Source organism: Panicum hallii, chromosome 9 (assembly GCF_002211085.1).
Source record: "Panicum hallii strain FIL2 chromosome 9, PHallii_v3.1, whole genome shotgun sequence".
NCBI lineage: Eukaryota > Viridiplantae > Streptophyta > Magnoliopsida > Poales > Poaceae > Panicum > Panicum hallii.
The window spans coordinates 61,420,661-61,436,590 of NC_038050.1; the positions used below are offsets into that span (position 1 = coordinate 61,420,661).

A 15,930-nucleotide genomic window follows, 5' to 3' on the forward strand; every position below is an offset into this window, starting at 1 on the left:
ATATCTCTTGAGAACTATAACAGTATTCATGTTTGGAGCAGGCAGAGTACTCTTAATCAGAACTGTGGCACGGTTATTTGGCATACTTCTTATTTTAAAATGCAAAAATTTGTTCATTTTTAGCATGCTCCTTTAACAATATAAGGTAACATGGCAGATTTTCTAGAAGAAAGCAGATAAAGCACATGGAAATTCATAGAACTTTCTCGGGTTACTGAAACAAGGTAAAGGTTAGCACTTTGTTATTGACCTCAGAGCATGATGACCTGCCTAACATTCATGGTCCACCAAATCTTAGATAAACCAAGCAAAAAGTTACCAACACCCCAATCTGACCATTTTGATGGTCAGGGAATTGAATCAGGAGAGGATTAGAGAATGGCAATGACACATATAGAAGAAGAACCATTCTTTCATCATCAGTTCTGTACTTATAGACTTGATCAAGCAATGACTCTGTCATCATCACCTCTGTACTTAAACAACTCCGATCACTCGATTGCCCTCTTGGAGTCCAACCTGGGAATTGCGGAAGAAAATAATAGGGATTACATGGTGACAATCGAGGTGGTACGAATTAATTAATAAATAAGGGAAAGTTGTATACCAGTTGATTGATCGCCGGTCAGTTTGCAGTTGTAATAATTTATCTTCAGAAAAGATCTTTACGTTTGTTCTTTACAGATAATTTGATCAAATTGCAATTTCAGCTGGCCAAGTAGTTCCCTAGAAACAGGCTCACTTTTTTTGGCAGGAAAAAGTAAACTGCAACTTGTGCCCGAGAACAAATATAATTCTTACATTATCACATAAACATATCATTTTTTATTGGGCATTACATGTCGTCTTGAAGGGTGCTACAATAGCCAGAGCCAAACAAGATTTGGTTTGTAATAAGCGTTGGCTTCTCAGGCGATTCCCAGCTTTCCTTAGGATTTTGGCTATTGCTACTGGGCGTAAGCATATTGTGTGCCCAGCAGTATTCCAAAGATACCAGCAGTAAATTTCTGATTCTTAGTGATACACAACACAAGCAGAATTACCTCAGCTGGTGACCTTGTTCTGGGCAACTTTTCATGCACATGAGCTGAGATACTGTTTTCCTTTTGGTAGAATTCTGACCAAATGTTAACTCGCGTAAACATCACGTATCAGGGTTAATATACTACGTAGCAGCAATTCTCAAGAAATAGAAGACCAGGCCTGTTTCTCGCATTCCCACTTCCAGCTTCCAACAACTATATGAAGGGAAAAGGTTTGACTGATGAATCATCCGTACCTCGGCACCATGGAATTAATCATACATACCACTACAACAAAATCACTAAGTGGAATAATAATAGAAGCGACCAACCAAATAAAAATAATTCGAAACCTGATTAAGTAGTTGGGATGAATGTATTTGTTGGAACAAAGTTGCATTGGTGGAACATGGATCGGAGCAACATGGTCCAGGGGTGTGCATTGTGCTTTTATTATGCGATTGCAGGAAGATCCCCGTTGCAAGCTAATCCCCAATGCAAATTAAGCATGAGCTCGCACGATCTATAACACCTTTATTAGTTGACAACCATCGCAGCTCGACAAGAGCAAAAGGTTTATATATGTGCAACATAAACTTACCCCTGCCATCGCCATCGGCTAGCCATGTATCGAGTCTAATGCACCAACCAATTCAACACAAAAAATTAAATAGATAAGGAAAAATGTACAATTAACTTATGTTTCAACACCATGGAACCCAAGGTAGATGCGGCTGTGTAGGCACTTGGTGCTCCTCATGGTCCCTTGACTCCTTGTTGAGGAAGCAGGAAGGAATGGCTAGGCTGGCACGGTCGGTTAGAGGCCCCGATGATCAAGAAGAAAGCGAACGTGGTGCACGTCGATTATTTGATTTGCAGTGGAAGAAATAAGGACACATGGCATATACTACACATGACGTGCTCCTGTCCTGCGTCCTCCAGCAGTTTAATTTCACAAGGATTACCCCATGAACTGAACTTGGAATCATGTAGTACCATTGCACGAACGTCGTGGCCCAACTACTTTCTGGTACTTGTGCTCTAGTACGAAGTTAATCAACAGCTAGCTCGGTCGATCTAGCTGGACGAGTGATATGGATCGGACAAAGCATAGCAAGAACAACAACTATGCATTATCGGATTCCTGGACGGCCGGCCACGCATACTAGCTCCGGTCTTGTTTGGTGGGTTGGTTGGTTGGCGACCGATGCATAACTGCCTTCTTCTTCGATGGATCGGCGACTGTGACGACATACCAAGGAGATTCCAAGAGCTCGACGAGGCTGGTGGAGCTTGACCGGCATCAAGGGTAGTCGGGCAAAGGGTCCTCCTCATCCATCGCCACATCAGATCGATCGACCAGTCTGGAAAGTGTGGAGCTAGCAGTCGAGCGGCTAGAGAGAGAATGGCCAAGCTATGGCCCGGGCCGGGCTGGCTGGCTGCCATGGCCACTGGCCAGGAAGGAGGAGGAGGAGGACGAAGAAGACGAAGACGAAGAAGGAGAAGAAGGAGGAATGGCGGAGTGCTGCACAGTCGACTACTGGAAAAGTTACGGTGCTGCGGCCAGCAGTTGTGATGAGAGTAAAACTGCAATCAGATCAGATTATGTCGTCATGATTAAGCACCTCAGGTCTAGAGACGTGCAGCACGGGCTGCAAATGCGTCCTGGGAACTCGATCAACTGTCTGAACGGGCCAGATGATCGTGACTGCATTTTCCTGTGACTCCAGGAGTCCAGGTGTAAGCTGATGAGTTCAACTTTAGTCTAACAAGGACGGCCACTACTGTGTGCTATTCTTCCTGTGCAAGCCAAGACAGAATAGATACACTGCTTTGAGGAAGCTTCTAACACCGGACTTGTGAGCTGTCTGCTGCATCGACCCCTAGTGACCTCCATTGTTTAGTCATTTCTTCACCAGAATCAATGGCAGTTAATTGCGTGCTTTGACTTGCAGTAAATGCCTTGACCAGACACACGGAAAATTTTGGTGCAGTCTCCAACGAGCCCGGCCAGAACCCGATCGATGGCAAACGAACAAGTACAGCTCAGCCTTGTCTCCGCTCCGGGGTTTCAGCGCACCTAATCCATTCCTACGCACCAGCCAAATCGGTCGTCTGTCTAACTGAACCAGTTACTAGCTTAGCCAGATCGAGCGAGTGATCATCAGCTCGCCGTCTATGCACTCCATCCTGTAGCTAGTTAAAGAGATGACGCTGCTGTACAGCAGGAAGGAGCTCAAGCTCATCGCCCCTGTAGTCTTGCTTGCATCCCTGCTGCTGCAGTTTCAGAGTGCAAGCTGTTCCTCTTCCTGCTGTTTCGATCAGCGCGGAGGAGCTGCCGTGGGGCTGCTTCAAGGGAGAAGATTGTTGGCAGGCCGTGGTGAGGCGACTGTGAAGGGACTGATGAAGCCAGTGGTCGCCAAGGAAGCAGCTGGACATGCGCTTGGTGAGGAGGACAAGAGGGAGATCATCACAGGGCCTAATCCACTTCACAACAGAAGATAGTGGTGCGGGCGAGCTGCTTCACTCAAAGTTCTTCATCAGGATTTAGTTTATTTCGTTCTTCCTCTTTCAACCTCTCTTCTGGTCCTTTTTTCTGCTCAAGATTCTTTCTTAGAGATGTAGCTACTCATGAATAGAATGTTCCATGCAATTTTTCATTTTATCTGTTTTTACATTTTCGATTCGACATCAAAGATTAGATGATTTCCACCAGCATTTAAGCTATGTAACCAGTTAACCACTCCTTTGCTACATCTGTTCTCTATCAGAGAGTTGCTGACCGAAAATAATCAAGTGTTCTTCATTCGTTTCCTAGGCTACTTGTATGGTTTTCTCTTCTTTTTAACTCCGTACCATGTCCAAAAAAGCTCTAAATGTGCATAATATAATGCACCGGTAGTAGCCTTGTTATACCGTTGAATCTTTTAACTTTAAAAAACGAAAAATAGAGTTCAGGCCTTTTTATGCAAACATGCGCCACAACTTCGATAATGCATCTACAGCTTTTCTCCGCAAAATGAAAATCTGACAAAGGAAAAACGAAAAAAGAAACAAAGAGGCTCCATTTGCAGCCCAGTGTCCTTCAAGTCAACTCTCTGGACTCTGGCCCATAACCGTCGAGGTTCCCGCACGCCGCAGTATCTGACCGCTCCGCCACCATGGGCACCAGCCCATTAGCTTGCACGTTGGGCCGTTAGCCCAACAACGAATGAGTGCGCACCGACCTGGAACCTCCTCTCGCTTGGAACTTTCTAGACCTCCCTCGAGACACCCATTTCCCCATTCTACCCTCAGCCGCAGCTCCGCACCCCGCACGCTGTCCAGGGGCAAATATGTAAAAACTCCCTCCACCCGCGCCGTCGCCGTTCTCCAAAGGCAATAAACCCTAAACCCTGCGGGCCGCGGCAACAGTAAAGCCACCGGATAAGCAGGAACAGCATCCCCGCATCAACTTGCTCCCCAAGAAGAAAACAGCGGCGATGGCGAAGCGTCTGATCCCGTCGCTGAACCGGGTGCTGGTGGAGAAGCTGCTGCAGCCCAAGAAGAGCGCCGGCGGCATCCTCCTCCCGGAGACCACCAAGCAGGTACGCGGCACGCAGATCTCGCTCGTTTCTCCCAGCTTTTGGTGTTGGGCCCTTGCTCCATCCGCGCGCGATTCGTGCGGCATTTGTGCGCGAGCGGCCTTCGAGGCGTGGTTTTGGGTTTGTAGATTCGGGTCGGGGAAGTTCAGAAGATTCCTGTTGCGAGGGAGGGGACAATGGAAGTATCGCAGTGCTTGGGGAAAAGTTGTATAGATTTGAGTCTGTGACGTGTCGTAATTATTAGAAATTGATCAGATTGTGGTGAGATGACTGCAAGTGAGGGTTTTGAGCATTCTGTAAACCAGTCCATTGAGGAGAGCTAGCTTGGTGTGATTTGGGCATTGCAACTAATCTTCATTATTCATGTGTCATGCCCAAAATTGTGCCATTGTATGATCCCGTGATGGTATCTCTGGTCCGGTGGTAGTGTGAATTCATGAACCTGTTCCAAGGTGAAATCTTTTTAACTGTTTATTGAAAATTTAGGCTGGAATTCTGTTTCCATGACATGGGTTTTTTATGCTCCTTGGGAATCCATGTTAAGGCAGGGTTAGAGAACCCATAACAGGCTTCAAACTATTTACAGTTGAATAAGAAATTGGGTTTTGATGCTGCGTAGTTGCCACTAATTAATTGCTATGATAACCTTCTGTACAAGCATCAAGAAAGAAACATTTGATGTGGAGTGATATTGCATAAATTCCTGTGTTGTGATTAAAACACAGCTCACTTGATGCAGCAGTGTGTGGTAGGTTCTTTCTTGTCTATATGGGTCTTTGAAGTACCAGGACTGTTTATCTCCTATTTTATACTTATGGTCTATGATTCATGATTATATCGGCTTGTTAGGCCATTTTGCTGTTGACCATGGTTTTGCCTTGGATGTTGAACTTGATGATTTTGTTATGTAGCCTACAAAAGACACTGCTGATTTATGCTAGTACTAAGGTTACTTTGCATTCTATGCTTCTTATTTGGGCAATGTTACATACTAGTAGGTGGCAATGTATTTTCTGTTACTGCAATATTTCCATCAAGCCATGATTGAGGCCCTTTACAGATCAATCTTGGCAGTGTAAGCAGTTAGCTTGCATTTTTTTTTCTCTCTTTGTATAGTACTGTATCCACAATTTTCTGGTAAATTTGCATATAGTTGTGGGTGCACATTGCGTTGGGTGAGCTCGAGTTGAAATGTACTTAATCAGGTCAACTTAGTCCATTGTAGGTCTTGAATTTTGTTTTCTTATGCTCCTTTGGGGCCTAATACATACCTTCTATTTGAATCCAGTTGAATGCTGCCAAAGTCATAGCTGTTGGCCCAGGTGATCGTGATAGGGATGGCAAGCTGATCCCTGTATCTTTGAATGAAGGTGACACTGTTCTACTTCCTGAGTACGGTGGAACAGAAGTGAAGCTCGCTGAGAAAGAGTACGTAACATTTGTTTATCATATCAATTTAGTACTATGTTCTTTTGTTTTCCCTTTTCTGTTGCTTCGGTTGTCATTCTATAAGCTCGGAAACATTCAACTTGTAAACTTGCATTCTGGAAGGTAATTTAGTAGTCTGGAGTGTCACCTTGTGACCAACAAGTGAAATGGCAACTGGGTTCCTTCTGCTAAGACCTGAAGGTGCTACTTGTCTTTAAGTTTTGTTACCGGTGATCAACAAGTGAAATGGCAACTGGGTTCCTTCACGTGATTTAAGTTTTGCTACATTTTTTAGCTGGTTATATATCCAAGTACTGAAGGTGCTGCTGAATTATATAAACTAACACCTGACCAATTTGGATGTACTCCCTCCGTCCTAATATATAAGGCGTACCACTTTTTAGTCAAGTCCCATAAGATAAGGCGCGTCCTCTCTATACGCAGTAATACTAGTGTTGATAGAGAGAATTAAATCTGTTCCTTGGTCTTTGAACCCGAGGTGGTTACGCCTTATATACTAGGATGGAGAGAGTAATAGTTCTGTGCATGATTCTATGTAGTAGCATGGGATTTGTTTCTTTCTAATCTGCTCATTTTTTATGGTGTGCTGCCACTATTTTACTTCATATGGTATATGAATTCTTAACACTGGGCGATGATTATAAATTTCTTAGCTAAAGGCAACTTCGATTCAAGACTCAAGCACAGTTTTTTATTTCTTTTTGATAATCAATTCATGCACAGTTCTCTCAGATTTGTTAATCGCATGAGCTCTAACTTGGCTGCTTGAATTGGTCTCAGGTACCTTCTTTTCAGAGAGCACGACATACTGGGAAAGCTAGAGGAGTAATCCTGGGCTGTCAGGATCTGAAGGATGGAGTTGTTTGGAAGTTGAGATGCAGGAGTGTAGCCACGGCTACCCCTTTTTCTTTTTTGGTGTCTGCGGAGCACAAAACAAAGCCCATCCATTGTTTGAGAATTCGTTAACATTGCCTCATCCTAAACATTTTGAATTCGAATGGATGCCGTCGTGAGTGTTCTCCTTGCGCTGCCCTACGAGATGAGCCGTATCTGCTGGGTGCAGAACAAGCATTACTCGCAGATTTGATTTATTTCGTGCTGCTGTTGTTAGACGCGACTCCGCAACTGTTCAGTTTTGGGATCAACATCCGCATGTGGACAGTATGGACGGCGCGGCATACGGCCCGTGCAGCACGCCCAGCGCCACGAGCCGGTACGCGGCCTCGGTGAGGTGCAAGCCGTCCCACGAGATGTGCTCCGACGGGTCCGGGCACAGAACCGAGGTGGCGTTGCAGGAGATGAGCACGCCGGAGTTGTGAGGGCCGCCGTCGCCGCAGCACGCCGTCAGCGCCGCGTCCTTGCTGAACCCTGCATCCATATCATCCGTGCGGCGTTAATTAATTAATTAATCTGCGGCCGCTGGAGAGCGTCGTTCCACTCGCGGTGGCAGGCTCCGTAGTCCGTACGTACCGTGCTTGCGAGGGTCGCGGGTGATCTCCTGGACGGCGGCGTAGTAGTCGGCGTAGACGACGGCGACCCCCGGGCCGCGGAGGACCCGCCCCAGCATGCGCCGGAGCGCGCGGTTGTGCTCCTCGGCGAACTCGTTGAGCCACCGGATGCACCCGGCGCCGTCGTAGTCGCCGGGGTCGTCGCTCTGGAACAGGGTCAGGTAACGAGGGACGCACCCCAGGGGGACAGCCCCGGGGACGACGATGTTCTTTGCTCCAAGCCCGATCAGCACCTGACGATGTGACGATCATCGAGCATCAAGGTTACTTCGTCATGGGATGGAGCTGATGACTCTTCCGTTCTGCATTCTTGCTGTGTGGTTTTGGTAGGAAATTAGGATGAAGAATTGGAGATGGAGATACCTTGGTGGCGTTCTCGATCTTCTCGATAACTTTCGGGACCAGGGGCCTGATCTCGTCGGCGAAGGACCGGTTCTGGAAGAAGGGGTGGTTGTAATCGTTGATCCCGACCTCCCCCAGCAGGAACAGCGAGCTCGACATGATGTCCTGCCGCTCTGCGGACACGGACACGTGTCAATTCAGTATTCAGGTTGATGCCACTCGAGTCGATCTATTGGTCGCATGATCAGACCAGTTACCTTTCTCGGTGGGGCCGAGCAAGTGGAGCACGCGCTCGAACCACCCCAGCTGCACGTCCAGCGAGAAGGGCGGCAGGATGGCCAGGTCCAGCCCCATGTCCCGGAAGAACTGCTGGCCCAGCGCCGTGGCGCCGGACACCGCGAAGTTCGCCCCGTGCCGGAAGTCCGCCGCCGTCTTCCCGGCGAGGAACGGCGTCACGAACGGAAGCTTCAACGCCTCCGCTGCAATAAGGGGCAAGGGCAAGTAGTGCTCACGTCAGCATCAGGCGATCGATCGAGCGCTGAATGGATGAATTAATGAATCCTACTATACCTATGAAGTCGACGATGAGCCTGCCATCGCAGAAGCGGCCGGAGGGGCGGTGGAAGAAGGTCTCGCCGTAGGGGAACGCCAGGACGGAGCTGTTGGGGGCCACGCTGGCGAGGTTGCCGGTGTCGGTGATGGAGTCGCCCAGGCTGAACAGGCGCTTGTAGCAGGACGCGCCCGGCGGGTCGTACCGGCCGGCCGACACGATGGCTGCACACGGGCACAAGACGAGGAGGAAGAGACGCACCATGGAAGACGCCATGGGTGTCTGCTAACCTTCCTTAACCTACAAGCTGCATGCAAGCAAAGAGGAAACAGGTATTCTGGTCGATTCGGTCGTCCTTCAATTGGTCAGCAAATGCACGCATTCACCGGTGAATTGTCATCAGTTGCTTGTGTTGAGGTCCATATATAGATGAGTATAGAATAGATACGCGATCAAAATTTGCGTGTGCAAAGATCGACACAATCTTAGGCGATCGGTTTAATTTGCGTGTAAGATCATGGACATAATCTTGCACTACCTGTTCCTTTCTCGATGTCAACTGATGAACAATTTAAGTTATCATCGCGCATTATTGGTTGGCAGCTAACTGATCGATCGAGAAGACTTCATTTAAAATTTTAGTCAACTGAGCACGTGTTGTTAAACACACAACGAACTGGCATCAAGACACTATCAAGTCTTAATCTCAAAAAATCAAGACACTGTCAGTAGCATGCACATCTAGCGTCTTAATTTTTTTAGCTCGACAGGAAAGTAGTCGCGTGGTGTACCAAGTTAGTAGCTCCATCCCGTAGAGTGCTACTAGAGATGTTGTTTTGGATGTCAACATAGATAGTCGAACTCTAATTGCTCTTCTCAACAGACAATGCCAGTCATCAGTCACTTTCGCTCTAAATGCTGTGCGGCAACCAATAGATCACGATGAGATCAGCTTGGCATTCAGTCTACCCATCTTTAGCGCTCGCAGTTCAAAAGGTCACGTGTTGAAATCTCGACAGATAATATGCAAAACTAGTAGAAAATCCTATATAAAAGTTGCACAGCCGTTGGTCTGTGGAGCAGTAGAGGTATGCAAAGTTCTTGAAAACTAGAGAAATCCAACATACCCTAAGACACTGCCCTCTTGCGACGATCTTGTCAAATCTGCAGTTTTTGTAGATTAGTCATGATTGCGCAAGCAAAGATCAACCCGTGATTCTCCACCGGAAGGTTTGTATTCGGTTACTCTTGTCATCCTCGATTGCAATCGAAATACGGAATGATATACTCCCTCCGTCCCGTAAAGAATGCAATTCTAATTTTGTCCTAAGTCAAACCCTTCTAGGTTTGATCAAATTTACAGAGAAAAATATTAATATTTATGACACGAAATACATATCATTAGATTCATAATTATGTATATTTTCATAGTATAACTACTAGCTAGATATTATAAATGTTGATCTTGTTCTCTATAATTTTGATCAAATTTAAGAAAGTTTGACTTAGAACAAAACTAAAATTGCACTCTTTGCAGAATGAAGGGAGTATGATCATATGCTAAACTCCCAAAATTCCAAACGAACATAGACCATATGTATGCTCCGTTTACCGCTAGACATGGCCAGATGCATGCATGCCACAGCGGTGGTTGAGGTGAAAGATGAGGCCGGCGGCGGGCTGCCAATGGAGTAAGCCGCCGATTTGACTTGGATCATTCAACGTGTTATATATTATTTTTGGAAAAATAAGATGTGCAGATCCGTTTTGATCGATTTGATTGCACTATGCATGATCAGGTCGTGTTCTTCGATCTTTCAACCTCCCAGTATTTAAGATTATATGTAGTGCTGTAGAAACGAATTAATGGTTGAGATGAGGTGAGGAAAGAAACCAACCAATCATGTACATGACATGTGGCACAGTTTGATTGGAAGTGATGCGTGGGTGACTGAATATTTTGAATAGTTCCAACTTGGAATGCGTGTAACTGACTGGTTTTGCTTTCACTCGATCATCATCGACGTGTCCGGTACCAAAACGGGCCTAGTTGTTTTTGCCTGTTCGCCTCTGGCCCAACAGATCCGGTCAAGTGAGAGCAGATTGGGCTGATATGGGCCATCAGTTTTTTTTTCGGTGTTTCTCAAGCAGCACCCTTCCGCCGCAAATGCCGTGGGCCTTGCTTGCACTGTTTGCCAGAAACGCAACAACTTGACACAATTTTCTTAAGATGGGCATCTCTCTTTCATGGAAGGAATGTAAACCTGTTTAGGACACGACATCCTCACTCTGAACAGGCCAAGCTTAACTGAAATCGCCGGTTCAAAATTGTGCGATCCTGGAGCTGCCCCAGATCGACTAGTCTCGACAGGTTGCTCATTTGGTTGAAGTCATCGTCTGCTGCGGCTGGCTGCTGCCGCTTCGTAGCTCTACTATCTATTCATTTCTGTAGCGATCAGCACGATTGTTGCTTGCACTAAGGCCACAGTCCCGATGGATGGTTTTATTTTATTATTTCTAAAAGTACCACGTCAACTAAATACAAAAAAATTATAGATGAAACCTACTCTACAATGCATTGTTTCATATTTGCTATTTTATAGTCTCTCATCACATTTAGTTTTAAGACTCATCAAGAGTTGGTAACCGCGTATATATGGTTTCATCTAGATGAAAGGCATTTCATCTCTATTCTTATTAATCCAGTGCCACATCATCTAAAATAGTGACATGTCATCCTATTTAATATGCATGAAACTTTTATAAAATCTCCACTAGAAATGGCTAAATAACACGTCAAGGAGAGAGCACAACGCAGCCTATAGCTAGCCATGCCCAAGAACACCACTACACCAGGCAGAAAGCTTTTGCTCCAAAGTGAAGCCAGGGGCGGATCCAAAGGGTGGGCCCAGCCCATCCTAAGAAACAGCTCAACAAGTAGTATCTTAGGCTATATTTAGTTACTACAGGTTTGTTATAAGCTTCGTCATATCGGATATTTGATGCTAATTAGAAATATTAAGCATAGATCAATAATAAAACAAATTCCATAACCTCTAGACTTTTTTGCGAGACAAATCTATTAAGCCTAATTAGTTCATGATTAGCCCATGTGATGCTACAGTAAATATACGCTAATTATAGATTAAGTAGATTTAATAGATTCGTCTTGCAAATAAATCCTAGACTTCTACAGTTGGTTTTATAATTAGCTTATATTTAATCTTTCTAATTAGTATCAAAATATTCAATATTATAATTAGTATCAAAATATTCGATATTACAGAACTTGTTATAAGCTGTTGGAATCGAATGCCCCCTTACTGTAAAACAAAAGAATCTGAAGGGGCAGCGACAGTTCGACCAGACTGCGTCCGTCCGTCTCCCCGACCGCAGATCGCTCCCTGCCTCGAGCCTCCCTTAGTCAGTCAGCTGTCCGCGCCTAGGGTTTGGGGGCGGCGCCGCGACGCCGCCGGCAGCACTGCTGCGAGCTGCCGAGCTACTACCAGCGCACGCCGCGGAGCTGGACTGCAGGAGGGCCGAGGGCATGACCTGCATGCGTGCTGGCAGCTAGCCTGCGATTGCCTATTGCAATTCGCAAATTTGCGAGCTTCGACGAATCCACGGAGCCACGGTCCACAGAGGCAAGGTAATTAGCTTGTTGCTTGCACTTGCACTACATAATAACATGACTACAAATTTGCAATTCGTAGGCTCATAGCTGCTAGTTTTAGATTGGTAGCCGATTAGCCATGGTAGGATTAAGAATTACATATTGCAATTTGTAGCTTATTGCATTTTCAGCAATGAACTCGGTCAAGAGCGAGTCAAGAAATAGGATGAGTGGGTCTTTTAGAAGATATCCTGACCATCTTCATTGAACGAGATATGTTCTTCATCGTGAATGAAGATGATATATTGAAGACTTTCATGGCCAAGAGAAAAGTGTAGAACTGAGAAGAAACAGCCAGTAGTATTGTAATCTTATTTGAACTATTATAAGTGTGTGTGTGTAAGCTGTTATAAGTGTGTAAGCTTCATTTGCTGCAAGTTTCATATTTAAATCTGGATTTGGAGATGTTTATAAGATATTTTATTAATCTGTTGTGGACTTGTGGTATTCAAATTTTTTGTCTTGGATCACCCTAACTTCGAATCCTGGATTCGCCATAGAGCGAAGCACTTTTATTTATTTGTCCATTAGTTGTTTGTCCGCGATGGCGACGATGCTGCTAGGAGAACAACGACCAGTGCACTTTTTATAGGAATAGGATGGGAGGCAAAGGCAATGACGGGGGAGATCGATGATGGCAAAGCCTAATAAAAGGCGCCTTTCGGACACCGTCTGTACTAGCAGCCCTACATTAGATTCTTAGCCGCTAAGCTATCCATGGATAGGACGGAGCATGTTCATGCATGGCCTCCAAACAGCGTCTGTCCTTACCTACAGATTCCTTCGAACCTGTTGCTCTTGCTCGGCAAGTTTTGCATCACGTGCACAAACAACGTGAGGAAGATGAGTCTCCATTATTCCCGTTCCAAAGCCAAAGGGCTAAAAATGTCTTGTTAGTTGCATGATGCTAATGACATCATGCTCTCGGAGATCATCAGCAGCGAGAAAGGGTTACGAGTCTTCTAGTTTTTCGTGATGCATACTAGTGGTTACAAATGTGATCTGAATTAGCTTTGCAATAGCAATAGGAGATCTGTCCTACAATATAGGGCCTGTTTAGATAAGCATTAACGCAAAAAAGTTTTTTTAAAAGAATTTTGTCAATTTGAAGTACTAAATGAAGTCTATTTACAAAACTTTTTGCACAGATGGGTTGTAAATCACGAGACGAATCTAATGATGCTAATTAATCCATGATTAAGCAATAATTAGCGGATGGTTACTGTAGCATCACTGTTGCAAAACATGGATTAAGTAGGCTCATTAGATTCATCTCGCGATTTACAGCCCATCCATGCAAAAAGTTTTGTAAATAGACTTTATTTAGTACTTCAAATTAGTAAAAGATTCCTTCGAAAATTTCGCGTTTACAGTTTTTTTACGTTTTTCGCTGGGAACTAAGCAGGCCCATAATCCAAGTGGCTGGATAATGTGATAGGTAGGTAGGTGCAGAGAATGTCCTCTCACGCTTCATGCTCGAGAGGCTGCGCTGAGGCCAATTATACGAACTGCATGCAATGTTTTGAAGGCTACTACTGACCACTGTCGGATAACTGCTCACCACCTGGGTACCTACGTAGTTGTTGGCTAGGCGCTAGTAGTGTCACTGTGTTCTTTCTCACATCATCTCATGGTGCTCTAGGTAGCCCATGAGTCGCAGCTTTTTCTTTGTGATTACTTTTATCACCTGTCATGGGCTCATGGCCTCATGGATCTCCTTTTCACCCCCCGCGCCCACGCCCCCCACCCGCCCCCCCCCCCCCCCCCCCCCCCCGGCGTAAGTCTTCCTTCCGATCGCAATACCAACACAAAAGGCACGTTGACGGAGGTCTCCCCAGGGAAGAGGGGTGGCTCGCTCGTGGTTATTACGGCATAACTAGGAAGCAATTAGCAGTTAGCCAACACAAATAAAAGCGCTAGCTGTTGCAGTCGGGTGGTCTCCTGTGTCAGGCATCATCGATCACACCCTTTCGTCAGGCCACGATCAAGCTGCTGCAGTGCCGGTGGAATGGTGATATATCACATCCAGTGCTTGGTTCCTCAACCGTGCGTGTGCCTATGAGGCGCACACGCTCTTGCTGCTCACGGTTCAGAATCGGTCACCGTACGTGTGTTTTTGCCGTCATCAATCAGTTTGTTAGGCACGTACGTACTCTTCGCTGCTCCTTGCCTGCTAAATCACCGAGAAAACTAGCTTACACAGCCCTAATTTTGCCATCTCCCTCAACTCAGACCAGGATCTAGTAGCCTCGGCGAGATCGCCAAAAGCTTGCTGAGTGGGCCTCCGGGAATGTAACAAGAAAGAGGGGAGGGGGGCAATCAAATGTGAAGGAAGTCGAAAGGGCCCAAGCGAAGATACAGTGCTGGTGGATAGGAAAGAGAGTGAGCAGACTGAACAGGGCAGGGAGGCCCGAACGGATCATGCTGGATTGGTTGCCTACGCTTGTGGGCGCTAGTACTAGGCTATCACCCCCACCACCCCACCCACCCCCCCCCCCGGTGTCTCGGCGCACCTGCACGTGCGAGTCCCCGTGACTTTCCCTCGCTTCCATCCAGCGAGGGGCCTTTTTTGCCTTGTCGCGCGCGCACAAGTGGAGGACAGAATCGCAGGGCGCAGAACATCACCAGGCCCCAGCACAGAGAGGCCACCCCCGCGGCGCCCGACGCACGCCACGGGACGGACGACAAACCGCCCCCCCCCCCCCCCCCCCAACGACGTGTCCGTGTCTCACGGCGACACAGCCAGACAGATTCCAGAAGCTCTCAACTTGCCGCGTACTGGTACTGGTACTACGACTGCGACCGCCCCCAGGCCGAGCCGACGACCACTCCTCCGTCCGCTCGCTGGTTCACGCCGTGTCGCACGGTCACTCGACAGCGACCAATAATGCCTGCTCCGCTCTGGTCCCTGGCGTTCACATCACATGGAAGGAGGCCACCGCCCGGCTGAGCTTGGAAGCTACTACTACCAACCGCTGCCGGTCAAACCGATCCGCGCAAGATCGTTCACTCGGTTCTGGAACAATTGAGACGGAGCTGAGCTGCTGGGCTGCTCAAGACTGGATCAGTAGAAGAAAAAACGCTGCTCCGAAACACGCACTGCATTGTGTTCGTGCGGCCGTTCGGGTCCGGAGGACTAAACTTTAACTCCATCACATCAAAAATAATTTTATTATTTAAAAATATTAAATAAAATATATTTATAAATTTTTTATAGACGGATGCTAATTTGCGAGATGAAGTTAATACGCCTAATTAATTCATAATTTGCAACCGGAATACTACAGTAATTATCTGCTAATTATAAATTAAAATATCAAATTAAATTCGTCTTACGAATTAGTCTAGAGATTCTACAAGAATTTTATAATTAAACTTTATTAATACTTCTAAACGAGAATGGTATAATTAAATTTTATTAATACTTCTAAACGAGAATCGCATTTCGAAGCAAGAAGTTAGGATCGACGCAGGCGGATCGTATCATGGTTGTTATTCTTGACGGATCGTATCATGGTTGTTATTCTTGATAGATTCTTTTTTTTTAATGTGACAGGGCGGGCTGTGTGACAGGGCCAAAACATCTCCAGACAACGGCTCGATCAGATTCAGGCCACTGCGAGCGGCAGGCCCCAGGCAGGAGGCATCTCTGCCACAAAAGAGGGGCGCTGCCTGTGCCTGGTCTTCGCTGCACCCGCAAGCAGCAGACCAACGGCGAACCATCCTTAATCCTTACTAAACCAAGTGACTGCGCCGGCAATTAAGCGTGTGTGAGCATTTCCATCCAGAGTCCAGACCGAAG

General features: G+C 46.3%; 2 protein-coding genes across 2 annotated transcripts; one reads left to right on the plus strand and one right to left on the minus strand.

Moving 5' to 3' along the window:
* The first annotated feature begins 4,412 nt into the window (after nt 1–4,412).
* Nucleotides 4,413–7,057, plus strand: LOC112873595 (10 kDa chaperonin, mitochondrial-like). Its single transcript, XM_025936604.1, has 3 exons — nt 4,413–4,609; nt 5,895–6,034; nt 6,836–7,057. Exons 1-3 carry the CDS (start codon nt 4,505–4,507, stop codon nt 6,882–6,884), a joined length of 294 nt encoding a protein of 97 aa, XP_025792389.1. The 5' UTR covers nt 4,413–4,504; the 3' UTR covers nt 6,885–7,057.
* Nucleotides 6,987–8,833, minus strand: LOC112873594 (GDSL esterase/lipase At1g31550-like). Its single transcript, XM_025936603.1, has 5 exons — nt 8,476–8,833; nt 8,163–8,384; nt 7,927–8,078; nt 7,526–7,796; nt 6,987–7,423 (listed from the first exon to the last, which is right to left on the minus strand). Exons 1-5 carry the CDS (start codon nt 8,729–8,731, stop codon nt 7,197–7,199), a joined length of 1,128 nt encoding a protein of 375 aa, XP_025792388.1. The 5' UTR covers nt 8,732–8,833; the 3' UTR covers nt 6,987–7,196.
* Between the last annotated feature and the right edge of the window lie 7,097 nt (nt 8,834–15,930).

What these genes read in the sequence shown, in the direction of transcription:
- LOC112873595 (XM_025936604.1), top strand. Translation starts at nt 4,505, where the DNA reads ATGGCGAAGCGTCTGATCCCGTCGCTGAACCGGGTGCTGGTGGAGAAG. An exon ending in TCCCGGAGACCACCAAGCAG is followed by an intron (nt 4,610 to 5,894) that starts GTACGCGGCACG and finishes ATTTGAATCCAG; the next exon opens with TTGAATGCTGCCAAAGTCAT. An exon ending in GTGAAGCTCGCTGAGAAAGA is followed by an intron (nt 6,035 to 6,835) that starts GTACGTAACATT and finishes AATTGGTCTCAG; the next exon opens with GTACCTTCTTTTCAGAGAGC.
- LOC112873594 (XM_025936603.1), bottom strand. Translation starts at nt 8,731, where the DNA reads ATGGCGTCTTCCATGGTGCGTCTCTTCCTCCTCGTCTTGTGCCCGTGT. An exon ending in GCTCATCGTCGACTTCATAG is followed by an intron (nt 8,385 to 8,475) that starts GTATAGTAGGAT and finishes CCCTTATTGCAG; the next exon opens with CGGAGGCGTTGAAGCTTCCG. An exon ending in GCTCGGCCCCACCGAGAAAG is followed by an intron (nt 8,079 to 8,162) that starts GTAACTGGTCTG and finishes CCGTGTCCGCAG; the next exon opens with AGCGGCAGGACATCATGTCG.